Source organism: Amblyomma maculatum, chromosome 3 (genome assembly GCF_055883805.1).
Source record: "Amblyomma maculatum isolate TAMU_Amacu chromosome 3, ASM5588380v1, whole genome shotgun sequence".
Classification (NCBI taxonomy): domain Eukaryota; kingdom Metazoa; phylum Arthropoda; class Arachnida; order Ixodida; family Ixodidae; genus Amblyomma; species Amblyomma maculatum.
In genome coordinates this window covers 111382505-111399191 of record NC_139346.1, presented here as the reverse complement: position 1 = coordinate 111399191, position 16687 = coordinate 111382505, and the positions used below count along the sequence as shown (strand labels likewise).

The following is a 16687-nucleotide window of genomic DNA, read 5'->3' as shown; positions in this document are numbered from 1 at the left end:
GCGCCGGCTTCAAAGTCGTGTAATAAATCCCGTTTTTGTACCGAAAGATACATACACTAGGCTAGTCATCAGCCCATTTAAGATAATCGTCGCCTGCAACTACAGAGCATACATCTAAACCATAACAAGTTGCTCCGAGCCACAAAAGAAGAAGCCTGTCAAATAGACCAAGAAGATTCAGAAGACGCCAAGAAGGCACGCTGAATAGCAGATCACACCATACCGTTTGCCGCCAGTGCATTGGCGACGAGAACGTTCGAGTCGGAACAATTCGTTTGGTAGCTTTCGCTACGCATGCGCAGGCCTAATCAAGTTAAGTCGCAATAAACGTGTGCATGGCGTGTGTGTGGTCCGTAGTACGTGATAGAAACTTTCATACATGATAAGAGAAACATATTAAAAGGCATGTGAGACTGCTTTCACGGCATGTTTTTAGCGCGCGAGTCCTATAGAGAAGGCACGTCAGGAAACATTTTATCAGTGTTTTAAGCACCTTAGATTACGGAGAAGAAAACATGCTGGCTGAAAGAACTGGAGGAGAGAGGAAGCAGGTGTAATACGCGTCTTCTGGGGAAACAAAACGAGGCGTAGTACAGAAGATAGAGGAGATCAGTTGTCCGGGAGAGGTAAAGAGAGGACAGCCGAAAGGTGGCGGCTGCATTGTTCAACTGCGGCGTTGCTCCTGCTCGGTCGCCACTGCACGACTTTGTGTGTCGTTTTCTTATTACTTTACTTGCTTAGCTAACAACTCTCCTCCCATTCCGCACACGGTCTAAGTTGTTTAAGGACTCTTCTCTTGTACCGCTATTCAGTGGGACGACCTGCCCTAAGACATTTTCAGTATTGTAAATGTTGAGCAGGCGCTGAATATTTATTTTGCACAGTAATCTTCATTGTTATGTTTTCCATTTTGAAATAATATTTCACTCTGTGTAAATGCATATGCAGGTCGATTGTGTTTGATTGTGTCAAGGTCAGTTTTTCAGTCTAGAAATGATTTTTTGAAATATTTGTTCTCGTTGTAATGATACTGGTGGTTAGCTTGGACTTACTGGGACTGCTGTGAGTAGAAAATAAATAATTAACACGCGCCGTGCAGTAGAAAAGTAATACCAATGAGTTAATTCAGCGTGAGTCTCTATGATCGCCTTTCAATTTTGGATCAGTGTCGCCTTCCGAAGATTCAGAAGAGTGATTCGACATGACGGAGAAATATGACAAGTAAGGCAGCAGTTTGGATGTTGAATGCAGAGGGAAGATATATTTGTAGACTATATGCAAGCAACTGTGGCTAGACTGGTGACCTCACACAGAGCTGCCACCACCCTAGCACACAGAGAACCGTTTAACGTACAAAGAGGAAAGTTTATGTGCCGAGCACGGAGTCGTCATTTGTGCTCGGCAGGACGAACTACTCAACCGGGTCTGCTGACTTCGTTTTCATGGCAACGACAAAGACATGAGGGTGGTCGCTTTTTATGATCCGCCTCAAAATTACGCAGCCAAACAAACCCATTTATTAGAAACACCGAAAATGGGTGGGTTGCCAATAAGACATAGGTCCTTAACTGCCTATGATAAAAACGCAGCATAAACGTTCCACGTTTCTCCAACCTCTCCCAACCGGCGCTCCTCCTCATTTCCCTATCCCACTGTCCACAGGGGGAACCAGCCGCACCGCTACTGCGTCTCCCGAGAAAGAGCCGCGGGGAGAGGGGTGGGGATGCAGGTCTACTGCAAAGTGTTCAGGGGCGCGCTCCTTATTTTCGAGCTGAATAGAGCGCAGCTGTGTCGTCTTCGCAACGCCGTGTGTCGAACAGCTCCATTAAGAGTCGCGCTGCTCCGTTAGTGGCGACGCGTGGGGCATCGCTTAGAAAGCTCCACTGTAGAGTGTTTCCGAGAAACAAGCCCTCCTGGGTAGAGGAAGCTTGGCTATTGTCGCTTCTTCAAGACGCATGGGAGGTGAGAAAAGCTAATGGAATCCCGCATGCCAAGCGGGCTCTAGGCGCCGCTGGCGCCGCAGGAAAGGAGCGAAGAAAAAAAAATTCAAAACGCTGAACTCCTGCTCTGGCGAGCAGGGTCCGACTGCCCTGTCAACGCGGTTCGAGCAGCACGTGTAAGCACAATAAACCAAAAAAATGCTGCCCGTCATCGCGGCCTCACAGCCACAGTGGAATTGTTGGCAACGACTTCGCTGACTATGCTGCTCGATCAGCTCATGACACAACCAAAATTCTTGAGATACCATTGAAAAGATATCACACAGAAAATCACTCTCGGCTCATCGCCAAAGGCGTGATTAGATAATCATGATCTACGCTTGGAGGCTGGACGAACCGCTCGCACTGCTTTGACCAGTTACTTCAACTGCAGGTACCATTCGACCTCCCCCGCAGTGATGCTACAATGTTGTGTCGCCCTTGGCTAGGAAGAACGTTTACAAGCTTCTATTCCCTTCTCATCGAAATGGCAGACTCTCGAACGTGTGAGCAGTGCGGATACGTTGAAACTATGCGCACATACTTTGTGACTACCCTCAGTTTGAGCATGAGCGTGCCTTCTTGGCTGCTACACTCCGCCTGTTTGACTCTCGCCCTCTTACTGAAGCTAAGATTGTGGGCCCTCTGACAACATCTTAAGTGGAGAAATATGGGAGAGGCCTTCGCCCTGCAGAGGGTATAGTCAGGCTTATGATGATGATGATAATGATGACAGATGATGACAACATCTTCATCACAAAGGCAAACAGTGAAGGTACTTGTTAAGTTAGAACTCGGGGTTGATACTTTAAGTGTACGCTCTCCACCTTCTTTCATTATACATCCCTCGACATGTGACAGACCCCTTTCCTTGGCGCTGTTTCTTTCCTTCTCCTTTTTTTCCCCTCCTCACGTATAGGGTAGTCTACTGGGCATCGCGTGGTTAACCTCCCTAGCTCTTTATTCTATTTTTTTCTCTCTCGCGCGCGCTCAATATAATTGCATGGACGGTAACTTCACTGTTTTGAATGAAAAAGCACCAGTAGCATGAATTTAGATCAGCGCACTAAGGTTTTGATTAAATCTTATTGGGTTTGCTCTCGCATACTCAATCCTGTTAGTTTCGTTGAATATTAATTTCTTAGTCGCAGTTACATTGACTTCGACTCTCATCTCAGTGTTTCGTGCTGTTGTCTAACCAGAAATGTCATTTTGTGATTTCAGCTGGTGTGCCGTACCAGTTCGTGGTCGATGTCGCAGAAGGCGAGGTGGGCGAGATTTTTTTGCAGTGTGTTGACGTCCACATCACGAACCACCTGGTCCACGTCCACGGCCGCTGCATTGTATTGACAGTGATTCGCCTGCGCGTTCGCATCGCTGATACATCATGTCAAAGCAGATTACTGATTGTTCCTACATTTCTCCTCACGTACATAACATTTCCGCGTTGCAGTTTTAATAAGTACACAGCTGTCACACCAAACGCAATTTTATTTCAGACTGAAGCACGTTTCCTTGACTAATATATAGCCGAGCACCCTGCCGTAATTTAAAACTGTGCCAAACAGGCTGCTAAATTATTAAGCAAATTTCGTTACTGCTCTAGCAGATTGACATGTGAGCTGCTCTTGTCTGAACTCAGCACAGGTCGCTCTGAGATAAAAATAGACAGCTTCTCTATAATATTGCCTGTCAATCATACTTTCCTTTCTGAACAACTCCCTCCTTGCATATGTTACCATTGTGTTTTGGTACCTTCAGATATAAAGAAATATATAATTATTGGTCTTCTGCGTTCATTCGATGTGTTTATAAGTACTTTTATTTGTAAACAATTGTTATTTAAGCTTTTTTTAATGTTGTAAGATGTGCTCGCTCTTATTCATTGCTATGGAACCTAGAGATATGATCAGAAGTTTTTTTGAACGAGCCAAGTTCCAGCCAGAAATACCGGTGGAGTTCCAAGCTCCAGCGCGCTATTAACTCATACAACAGGAAACTGATTAGCCATAGTGGAGGCTAAAACCTATGGTACCGCGCATGATTGCCTCGAATCAAGTCCTTGTTTTTCCTCATATCTTTTGGTTCAAGCTGATGGAACTTCTGCAAGCAGATGGAACATCATTCGACCGAGTTTAGCTGAGTCAAAAGTCAGGCATACAGACTCAATTATATATTATACAGTAGCATTTTTAGTTGATTAACGGGTTTCATTCAAATTATCAGGTCTCTAAAGTACAGTACTCCTTTATCCACAACCTGATACGCCCTAGAGCTCTCTTCTTTTTACATTACTTAAGCCGCCGAATAATTCACAACTGAAATTTTCCTTGCAATAATATTCGGTCATTGTTCGCCTCAGTGCGTTGATCTCTATATTGCTATTCTTATTTTATGTTAACCTTAACGAAGTTTTATACGTTGCTTTGTATTTTAAAGTGTGAAGAAATGGATACACTGTAATGATTATTACGGTGTGATAGAACTTTTCACGGTAATCCCCACGTAAAAATGGCCGTAGTGTAAACATGGCTGCTCCGTTCGCTACCACGTTACTCAAGCGCGTTGTCTCGACTGTTTGGTTTTAGTTATCTACTAGACCGACCCCAATAAAATTTCAGCTATTGCTAGTTCGCAGATGGTTTTCTCAAGGTAAATGGTGAGCGAGGCGTAAGGTCAATAACGCCAGTCTTCGTTCCCCTCGTGTATGTCTTTAGAGTCCGGCCGCTACAGCATCTTCTTCAATATGAAAACAATAAAAGCTACTTGAAGCATTGCCTACTGCAGTTGTCTTTACTGTAGAGCTACAACTGCGAATTTATTATGCTAGTATTATACTGTGCCACTGATACGACGTGAATACACGTCTTTCACGTAATCATGAAAGCCCAAGCTTAGCGGGAAGGCCTATAGACCACGTGCAAAGGGCGTACCGATCATGCGCCAGTCGATCCTCTGGCACCGGCCGTGGAACTTGAAGCCGTGCAGTGACACCGCCGGCTGCACGCATTCCAAAGCGTCGGCGACCGGCTCGGGACCCTGCTCCATGATGCTGTCCTGAGTCGAAGTAGTGCAAGGACATATGTTCGAGATGTGCTGAGACACGTACTACGTGCTCCGCACGTACACATTTGATGATCTCAACTTTTATGCATTTGCGGGACTTTCGACGCACTATTGTCATCAAAGGGACGATGAAATTGACTGCGTACTGCTTTCAGTCTCAGTAATAATTCATCCTGTAGCTGTCTTAAACAATCCTGATGTTTCTTGCTTAAACACGTTTAATATTTTAGTGATCTGATTTAGTCTCGTGGCATTTTGATACAAAAAAAAAGCGTATTCTCCTGGTAGAAAACTTTCTTAAAAGAATCCAGTTTGTTTCTCAAAACGAAAGAAGCTGGCACCAATTGTGCCGTACGTCTCATCCCTCTCTAACTTATAAGTGCCACGTTTCAACGAATATAGCATGTTTGTAAATGTGATGAATAATGTACAGATACAAATTTCAGTTCGTGTTTAATCTACATTCAACCTTCGCCTACTGAAGGAGCGTAGCGTAAACGCCGCAGGAGACAGTATCCGCTGCTAGTGTAATTTGAATAAATGCGAAAGCGCTAGAATATGCGGATAAGGGACAGTGGTTATAAGACCGTAAAAGCCCTATAATAATTTAGAGCTGTGACAGCTGTGATAAGCCTAACACTGCAAGGGCACAAGTAAGGAACTAAATGCCTTTGCTGTGATGTACTACGCCTCCAGAGGAGTGACGGTACTCCATTTTTCTTTTACAAGTTGTCATTTCTATAAAAGGAAGAACGCTACCTGGCGTTGAGCACTTCGATTGAAAAACAGGAGACATATGTCTCATTTCTTTTTTTTATCAAAGTGCCTAATGCCAGGTAGCGTTCTTGCTACAAACCATTCTTTTCAGGTAGAAAAAAAAGTAGGTAATCGGTTTTAATACAACATCGGAATGAATGTTTTCGGATCTTTTCTAACAGTTATTTGGTTGTTAGTAAGTGACGCCTCTAAGACATCGCAGGCAATAGGGGGTCTGCGCTTGGTTAGGAGGAGGCCATTAGTGCTCACAAGAGCAAGCAGCGCCAAGTATGCCGCACAGCGTGGCCTGAGACGAGGCAGTTACCTAACCGCGAGTTCATTTCAGACAATAGTTACGTTGCTTTGGTTTGCCGTATAACCCATAATATTCCAAAGCGACATCGGCTGTGAGAGACACTGCACTGCGGAGCTCAAGAATATTTGAGGACCTGGTCTCTACTGGCAAAGCACAACATGCATTCTAAATTAGGAACATTGCTCTGTTAGCACACAAAAGGATTCCGCTAAAATGACTGCCTATCACGGCTTATAAATCGGTTGAGCTATGAAGAATCAAACAATTATCAAGTTTTCATAGTACGTTTTCGAACAGCAAAGAATGCGTACGAGTGCTGCAATTCCTGCCTCGGTGCGCTTTAATCGACCTGTTTGTCTTATATGATTTCGGTGTTCAGTATTCAAACTTCATCCCAAACTCCATATTGTGACCATGCCTGTTTAAAAATTAATTTGGTATACCATCCACTATAGTGCTTCAGAACCACTAAGTGGCACCCATGCTACTGATCTCTCTGGATTTACCTTATACACTTGTCCAAAAAGAGAAGTTATTGTGACATATAGAGTACACTTTGCTATAGCGAAGTCCCCGCCCTGACAAACATGGAGACTCAGTCATCACGACCGAACCCAGACGTCAGAAAAATAATACCCGAACCAAAAGAGGATGTTCCGTCGGTATAGAGAACTGTGACGAAATCTCATTTAGGCGAACGATTACCAAGACCATTTGATGGCTGGTACTGAAACCAAAACACTTCTATCGCCAATACTTGCGATTGTACGCTGTTTCATCTGGCGATATGTCAGCCTGCATCTGGAAAATGCCACGCCTTGAGGGCGAGAGGAGACATGGAATCGAAACTCCCGGCTCGGGCGGGCAGGCTCTGTGGCGCACAAAAACATTCAAGAGCGTCGCATGTGCCCCTTCCTCCTGCTGCAACAACAAAAATTCAGGTGGACGCTTTCAACGCCATTATTACCGCCCAACAAAAGGCACACTATGTAGGTGAAGCAATACCGCCATGTTCCCGAACTCGCCGTGCAGACAACAGCGTTGCCGAGCCGTTTAATGGCCGAGAAAGCGCCCTACTTACCGTGGCCGGCGAGGCCCGGGCAACGCGGATGGAATCGCCACGCTCGCGATCGGGGCCATGGGTGCCGTCGTCATGGTGATGCGTCGCTTGGAATAGGACGCTGTCACTCGAGCGCCGCCACTCGGCATTGATTCATGCAGTTTCACCACTTCTGAACAAAACTTAAACGCTAGGCGGTATCATGCGTTACTGTTGTTCACCTTCTCGTCTACGTTAAAGGAAAAAAATGATTTACAGCCTTCATTGTGGTAGAGCTCTCAGCAGTGTAACTAATAACCAAAATTTCAGGAAGAACAGCAAGCGAATGGCAAAGAAAGAGAAAGAGGTTCTCAACTGCTGATGCGCATCAATGCAATGGTCTAAAATTGATTTGGTTGAAGATTTTAAGTACCGTGGAATTTGTACAAGCTGCTGTATATATTGCGCAAAAATAATTGCTTTATACAAAATCCTTTGACCTCACAAGTCATCAACAACACGGAAAAAGAGATACTAATTTAAATTATCTCAACCATTTTTATAAAATATCAATCAGCGTTATCGCTATCGAAAAACAATCTAAAGCAGAGATGCCTTGATAGACTTATGAATTGATGTTTTCTCATAGTGCAGTGAGAAAGATAGCGTAAAATTGAATAATAAAAGCACTGACTACTTTGTGAAGGCGCTGAAAATATACACCACTATGAGTAATATTTGCCCATATCCAACTTTCTGGCAGCATTTTAGGCGTGCAGCAGTGGTTGGATATTGTGCGATACAGATCGGTAATCACTGTTAAAGGAAATGCACTAAGCTTCCGCTGCCAATAGAAAATTCCTCTTTAATGTCCTTCCAGCACTCGCAACAAGTAGTTGATATTGCCATAGGTAACCAACATGCTGCGTGTTTAAAAATAGTAATAGGACATCCGTTGAATATTATAAGATAGCCTAAATTAATACGCTAATGGAAACAAGTTAAACTTTAGATAAGTTGCAAGTTTTTTGCTTCTAAGTTATTTTGTCCTGGATCTGAACTCATTTTTAAGAAAGCCATAAAATAAGAAAAATTAGTTTCAAAAAGAATTTGCAACAAAATCTAGAAATCCGCTGGTGGGACGCCTGCAGATATGCTTATGTCAATGTGGAGTTATACACCCATTACGTTCAGAAACTCTACCAGATTTGGTCGGCACTCTGACCAAGAGATCCGAAGAAATAAATGCGTTGAAGTTTTATAGTTACACGTCCGCTCCCCTGCTGACAACACAAGTACTAAGGTCTCTTAAACTGCATACCAGAAATTTAAACATTACACAGACGTGAGTCACACTTCCCACAGTTTAACTGCGAAAAGTTGACTAAAAATTTAACTCTGATTTTTTTACAAAGCCAAAAATGAAATGAATGTTGAGAACAACGCTACTAGAACTTTTCTTGGATGAACAATTGATTCTCTCCATTTGTAGCAGCAGCAGGTAGGTTTATTCCCGATTAAAATGGGCTGAGCCTTTTCTTTAATAGATTTGAAAATTTGAAGGTCAATACTGAATGGCCTTTTTGGACACATTTCGTCGGGGAACAGCGATATATCGTAGGTTCCGGAATCCATGATGGAAATCGCGTTGTAACCAGCCTCGTGCGCCATATTTTCCTACATCCAATGGTAAGCTGCTGCGACAGTTGTACTTCATATTCAGTGATTTTGAGGCTTGTAACTCGTAAAAAATATTGCTGTAAAGTAAACTAGTTTGTTTTCAACCCGAACGAGCTAACTAACCAACCTATAAAGCCACGCTTCAGTTTCTTGATACTCCTCAATATGGACAAATTCCGAGGTACTTTACGCATCAAATTATTGCAAATTCCGATTACTATATTCTTCAATGTATAAGACGAATTCATCTTGTTACGAGGCTTTTAACAAAACGTTGGTAGATACGACGCACCCTTAATTGTACAAGACGCATCTGTATTAAGCCTCTTAAGGCTCTGGGACGTGACTACATATGCATGCGGCTATGTAACCAAAAGCTCCTGGTATGTGAGAATATAATTCATACGGAGAAAAATTATCGAGAAAAAAAAAAGGAGAGGAAACACTCGTGTGAAAAAAAAAAACGTAAGGCCCCACATGCAGTTCAGGAACACGAAGCCTTTGAAGGATTCATCTTTGGACACGCTACCAAAAAGTGTGCAGATTTCTGGGAGTATCGCTGATGAAACATCTTATTCGCATTCGGAATCTTCTTGATTGGGCGCTGTACACGTCAGATATAAAAAACATACATGCCGTAGCAACCATTAAGACTTGGAAATGGCAACAAAGTAAATAGCCTTGGGGTAACAACTGGAAAAGTGAGTCGGTTGTCTTCACTTTTCTTGACAGTGTTGGTGGACGAGGAGCGCGGATGTCGCCATCTTGTAACATTTCATATTGCTGCGTGCCTCTCTGAAAAGAGGACGAAGAAGACGAAACTGAGCGTAGTGCGTGGAAATGTTCCGATCAGTGATCACTGCCGTGTACTAGTTACATTTTCTGGTGGAGGTGCGGGGTACGATTTTCATTTTTGCTGAGTTCCACCCGTCAAGGGCAACCAAGAGCCCCCACGGATTTGACACCGGTCCATCGCAGTTGCAGCCGCCGCCTTCGAGGTCAGTCGCCAGAGTTCGGGCCTCTTTCCTGCACGCCTGTCGCCAACATGCATAGATCTAACACGAACACTGCGGCTAACGGATAGTCTTCACCCCAGTTCGTTGTCCTCCAGTCTCGAACGCCACCGCCCTTCCATTGCGACCTTTATTAGGACGCTGAAGACTGGCTGGACGAATTCGAACAGGTCGCCAATTACAACGGCTGGGATGAGCAAAGGAAGCTTTATAATGTATACTTTAGTCTCGAAGATTCAGCGCGGACATGTTTTGTGAACCACGAAACGACACTGTCATGATGGGACCTCTTTCGTCGCCAGCTGTTGGCTACCTACACCGCGAACGACCGAAGAGAGCGTGCGGAGTCGGCGCTGCAATCTCGCGTCCAAGCCCCTAACGAAAGTTTTGGAATGTACTACGAGGACATGATCCGCCTTTGGCGTGCTGATCCGATATGTCAGAGAAGAAAGTGCGCCACCTAATTCGCGGGGTGAAACAAGAGCTATTTGCTGGGCTTGTGCGCAATCCACCTGGCACAGCATCAGATTTTCTAACGGAGGCCACCATGATAGAACAAACATTTCGACACAGGGCTAAACACTATAACCATAAAGTGTCCGCCATGTCACCGGTCGTCTATGGTTCCGGCTTCAACGGTTCTAATGATGCTTTAAGGGAGCTTATTCGATCTATGGTCAGAGAAGAGCTGAGACACAGTCCGCTACAGGGTTTAACGTCGTCGTCGAGGCTTCCATCAATCAAGGAGGTCGTTCGCGAAGAAGTTAGGCAAGCCGTCCCGGAACCGTCTGTGCCTGGTGCGCACCCACCGCCACCGAATGTGCCAACGTACGCGTCCATGCTTCAGCAGCATACCCTCTGTGATCCTCCAAGAGTGAACCCCACTGTGCCTCATCCCAACCAGCATCATCAGTTCAGTTCAGTCGTTCAGTCGTGTCCGAGTCTTCGTGACCCTATGGACCATTTCACGCCATGCTTTCCGGTCTCTCTCTATCTTCCTAACATCACATAACTTCATCTGCAGTGCCTCGAGGATGCCATCTAACCATCGCGTTCGCTGCCTACCCCTTCTCCGGCGAACGTCAACCTTTCCACACATCAAATCTTTCTCCAGCGACTCCTCTCTTCTCATCAGATGACCAAAGTAGCTGAGTTTTAACTTTAGAATTTGACCCTCCAATGAGCAGTCAGGGTTTATGGTCGACAATATCGACTGATTTGATCTTCTGGCAGTCCAAGGAACTCTCAAGAGTCTTCGCCAGCACAACAATTCACACGCGTCAATTCTTCGGCGGTCAGCCTTTTTCACAGTCCAACTCTCGCATCCATACATCACAACTGGAAAGACCATAGCACGAGTTATACGGATCTTGGTTGGCAGACTAATGTCTCTGCTCTTTACTAGGCGGTCAAGGCTAACCATTGCTCTCTTTCCCAGAAGCAGGCGTCTCCTAATTTCATGGCTGCAGTCTCCTTCCGAGGTAATCTTGGAGCCCAAGAACAGAAAATCTGTCACAGCTTCCACTTCTTGTCCATTGATGCTCCAGGACTTGATAGGGCAAGACGCCATGATCTTTGTCTTTTTGATGTTCAGTTTAAGCCCAAACTTCTCATTCTCTTCTTATACGCGCATCAAAAGTATCTTGAGTTCCACTTCATTTTCTGCCATTAAAGTGGTATCATCCGCATATATAAGGTTGTTGATACGTTTTCCAGCAATCTTCACTCCATATGAAGACTCGTCCAGACCGGCCTTCCTGATGATGCACTCTGCATATAGGTTAAATAGGCAGGGCGACAGTATGCAGCCTTGCCTCACTCCTTTCTCAATCGGAAACCAATCGGTAAGACCATGCCCAGTTCTGACTGTGGCCTTTCGTCCTTCATACAGGTTTCTGAGGAGACAGATGAGGTGAATTGGAACTCCCATCTCTTGGAGAGCTTGCCACAATCTGCTGTGATCTACGCAGTGAAACGCTTTCGCATAATCAATAAAGCAGAAGTAGATGGGTTTCTGGAACTCTCTTGCTTTTTCCATGATCCAGCGGAGGTTGGCCATTTGGTCTCTAGTTCCTCTGCCCTTGCGAAACCCAGCTTGCACGTCCGGAAGCTCCCAATCCACATACTGATGCAGCCTACCTTGGAGGATTTTCAACATCACCTTGCTAGCATGCGAAATAAGTGCGATCGTGTGGTAGTTGGAACAATCTTTGGCACTGCCTGTCTTTGGAATGGGGATGTATACTGACCTCCTCCAATCCTGTGGCCACTGCAGGGTTGTCCAAATCTTCTGACATAATATATGCAGAATGCTAACAGCGTCATGGTTGAGGGTTTGAAGCAACTCAGCTGGAATGCCATCACTTCCGCTGGCTTTCTTCTTAGCAAGACTGGCTAAGGCCCATTCACCTTCACTCTTCAGGATGCCCGGCTCGAGATCAGTAATCACAACCGCCTTATGTTGGGTTTGCTCATTCGGGTCCTTCTTGTACAGTTCTTCTGTTTATTCCTGCCACCTCTTCTTTATCTCTGAGGCTTCAGTGAGGTCCTTGCCTCGTTTGTCCTTTATCACGCCCAACTTAGCACAGAAGCTTCCTTTGATATCTTTGGTTGTCTTATACAGAGCTCTTGTGTTGCTTAATTGGCTGTTGTCCTCAACTGCTTGGCACTGTATGTTCAGGAAGGCATTCTTATCTCTCCTTGCTATTTTCTGAAAATCCGCATTGAGAACCTTGTATCTTTCTCTTTCCCCCATATCTTTTGTCATCCTCCTTTCCTCAGCTATTTGCAAAGCCTCTTCAGATAACCAGTTTGCTTTCTTGCATTTCTTTTGCTTTGGAGCTACCTTAGTAGCAACTTCTTGTATTATGTCACGAACATCAGTCCACATCTCTTCGGGCTCTCTGTCTTCTAGATCTAATTCTTGAAATCGATTGCTCACTTCCACAGCATATTCTAATGGATTTTGATCCAGATCATACCTGAAAGGCCTTCTAGTTTTCTGAGTTTTCCTCAATCGAAGCTTAATTTTGGCAACAAGAAACTGATGATCGGTGCCACAATCGGCCCCAGGCTTTGTTCTTACTGCTTGTATAGCGCTTCTCCATCTCTGCCGGCAAAGAATATAATCGATCTGATTCCTGTACAGACCGTCCGGTGAAGTCCATGTGTACAGGCGCCTCTTGTGCTGTTGAAAATGAGTATTCGCTATGGTCAGGTTGTTTTCTTGACAAAACTCTACTAGCCTCTGTCCAGCTTCATTTGACTCGCCAAGACCGAACTTGCCTACAATTCCGGATATTTATTCACTCCCGACCATAGCATTCCAGTCTCCTATGAGAAAAACGACGTCTGATGATGGGGTGCGGTCTAAAAGGCATTGTAGGTCCGCATAAAATCTCTCAACGTCAGCTTCTTCAGAAGTAGTGGTCGGTGCATAGACTTGGATAACTGTTATGTTGAGAGGGTGGACCTTGGATCCGAAGTGAATTCATTCGGTCGTTTTTGGGGTTGTACCCTAGCACTGCTTTAGCCATTCTTCTGTTTACTATGAGAGCGACCCCATTCCTTCTCTTGGATTCGTGCCCACAATAAAAGACATAATGGTCGCCGGAGTTAAATTCTCCCATTCCGGTCCACTAGAGCTCGCTGATACTCAAGATATCAATGTTCAATCTGTTCATTTCTCGCTTGGCGACATCCAGTTTACCTTGCGTCATAGATCTTACATTCCATGTTGCTATGTGATATATCTCCTTGCAATATCGGACTTTCCGGTCGCTTCCCGACACATCCACAACTGAGCGTCCTTTTGGCTTTAGCCCAGCCGCTTCATTCGTCCTGGAGCTACTAGGAATCGCCCTTTGTTCATCCCCGGTAACATGTGGGACGCCTTCCAACCTGGGGGGCTCATCTTCCGACGCCATATCATTAATGGTATTGTGACTGGCCATAAGGTTTTCTAGGCAGGAAATACTGGAGTGGGTTGCCATTACCTTCTCCAGTGAATCACATTTTGTCAGAACTCTCTGCCGTGACCTGTCTATCTTGGGTGGCCCTACACAGCAGAGCTCACGACTTCATTTAGTTTCGCAAGCCCCTCCGCCACGACAAGGCAGTGATCCATGAAGGGATCACTGCCTTCATAGTGGGTACAATTCTCCGAGGACCAGAGTGGATATCCCTGCTCGTCATCCAAGCCCGCGCCGTTCTCCACTTATAGCCGGTGCACGGTTTTGGAGGACTGACGTCTGGCGTGCCCCTGACAATCGGCCCCTTTGTTACCACTGTGGTGACGCCGGTCACATGTTGAGGCTCTGTCCGTACCACCGCGCCGGACTTCGCGGCTTCCATCCGCGTGCACGATGTCCTCGGAGTGGTGAACGACCACCCGAAATCGAGGAGTACCTTTCGACGCATACGAATCCTCCAGACGTCCCACAATACGGGTCCCGCGTCATTACCTATTCCCGTTATCGTTCCCGAAGTCCACGTCCATCTACATACCGCACTGGCCGCTCGCCGAGCCCTCGCTCCCTGAGCAGTCGAAAAAACTAGGAACAGCGACCTGCGGAGATGAGGCCGCTGACGAGCGAGGTGTCGAACATCCTCCATCAATTTTAGTAGAAGATAGCGGCTATCAGACGGCGTCATGTAACGATGAACTTGAGTGCGCAGCTTCGAACATACCGGTTTCTATCGATGATTTTCTCATTACAGCGTTATTTGATACGAGGGCGGACTATTCAGTTATGAGCAGTGCGGTAGCCAGGAAATCGAAGAAAGTTTTGACCGATTGGACTGGGCCTCAGATCCGCACTGCAGGGGGACACCTTATTACCCCGGCTGGAAGATGCGTTGCGAGAGTTGCAATTGACGGATTTGTTTATGTTGGCGACTTTCTTGTACTTAACTACTATTCCCGAGACGGCATACTCGGCTTGGACGTCTTACAGGCTAACGGTGCGATAATTAATTTGCGAGAATCACGTGTGACGTTTTCGCCGAGCCAAGCCATTACGAGATCTAGTGTCGACGGTTCATCAACGCCCGCCTTACGTATTACAGCTGCTCACGTTACGGTCCCGCCAAGGAGAAGCATTATGGTCTTGCTAGAAAGTCACTCACGGTGCGACCGCGACGTACTGGCAGAGAGGAACGTGGGCCTGCTTCTTGAGTAAGGGATCTGCGCTGCAAGAGGACTGGTTCGCTTGCGGGACGGTTGTGCGAAGCTCTGGATTACAAATTTCGGGACCGAGTTTCAGCACATTGCGAAAGGAACGGCCATCGCGTATGTTGCCGACTTTATTGAGTCAGCGAACATCTGTACTCTGGCGCCGCCGTCGCCAGCCGGATGCGATGTACCCGACATTTTATCAGCTGTGGGCATTAATCCCAATCTGTTAGTGGTTGAGAGGTGGCGACTCTTAGAGCTCCTTCAAGAATTTGCTAGATGCTTTGCAACGTCTTCGAAGGTTGGGCGCACCCCAGTAGCCAAACACCGCATTATGGTTGCCGCGGAGACCAAGCCGATTTCACAACACCCATACCGCGTGTCGCCAACGGAACGAGAGGCTATTCGGCACCAGGTGTAAGAAATGCTTACTGATGACGTGGTACAGCCGTCTACCAGTCCCTGGGCTTCGCCTGTAGTGTTGGTGAAGAAAAAAGACACCTTGCGTTTTTGCGTCGATTATCGTAAGTTAAATCAGGTAATGAAACGGGACGTATACCCACTCCCACGTATTGACGACGCATTGGACCAGTTACGCAATGCCAAATATTTCTCGTCGCTTGACCTCAAGAACGGCTACTGACAAATAGAAGGGGACGAAAGGGACAGAGAGAAAACAGCGTTCGTCACCCCCTGACGGCCTTTATGAATTTAAAGTGCTTCCTTTCGGTCTCTGTTCTGCGCCAGCAACCTTCCAACGAATGATGGACACCGTTCTCTCTGGACTGAAGTGGCAAGCATGCCTAGTGTATCTTCACGATGTCGTCATTTTCGCGGCTAGTTTTGAGAAGCACCTCGACCGGCTGTGAGTGGTACTACAGGCGCTGCGTTGAGCACGACTGACGATAAAACCACAGAAATGCCATTTCGGATTCCAGCAGCTCCGCTTTCTTGGCCATGTTATTAGTGCTGAGGGCGTGCAACCGGATCCCGACAAGACTGCTGCTGTGGAAAACTTCTCGCGCCCAACCGACAAAAAGTCCGTTAGAAGGTTTCTGGGGCTTTGTGCCTATTACAGGCGCTCCGTCGAGAATTTTTCGATTGCCGAGGCCCTTACGCTTCTTACGCGAGACAATGTTTCTTTTGCGTGGCAAGATGATCAAGACAATGCCTTCAACGAGTTACGCCGACGACTGCAGACCGCCCCGATACTTGCCCATTTTGATGAAAAAGCTGCTACGGATATTCATACCGTTGCCAGTAATTTTGGACTCGGTGCCGTTCTGATTCAGTGGCAAAATGGCACTGAGAAAGTTATCGCTTACGCGAGTCGCTCTTTTTCAAAAGCAAACTATTCAACCACGGAAAAGGAATGTCTCGCGGTAGTTTGGGCAATAACTAAGTTACAACCCTATCTTTACGGCCGCCCTTTTAGGTCTGTGAGCGACCACCATTCGTTAAGCTGGCTAGCCAACCTCAAAGACCCCTCTGGACGGCTTGCAAAGTGGAGCCTCCGTCTCCAAGAATACGACATTACGGTTGTATACAAGAGCGGCCGTAAGCACAGCGAAGCCGATTGCTTGTCTCGTGCACAAGTTGATGCTGCCCCTCCCGACCGAGAAGACGATGACTTCCCGTTTCTTGCTGTCGTCACGACCACTGACA

General features: G+C 46.1%; 1 protein-coding gene across 1 annotated transcript in view; it reads right to left on the bottom strand.

The window, feature by feature from the left end:
- DZIP1 (DAZ interacting zinc finger protein 1) overlaps positions 1–5027 on the bottom strand; it is a 56787-nt gene extending 51760 nt beyond the window's left edge. The window contains exons 1-2 of the mRNA XM_084596835.1: positions 4913–5027; positions 3218–3315 (exon numbers count right to left, since the gene is read on the bottom strand). Coding sequence (XP_084452961.1) covers positions 3218–3315; positions 4913–5027 — 213 coding nt within the window. The remainder of the gene's footprint in view (positions 1–3217; positions 3316–4912) is intronic.
- Between the last annotated feature and the right edge of the window lie 11660 nt (positions 5028–16687).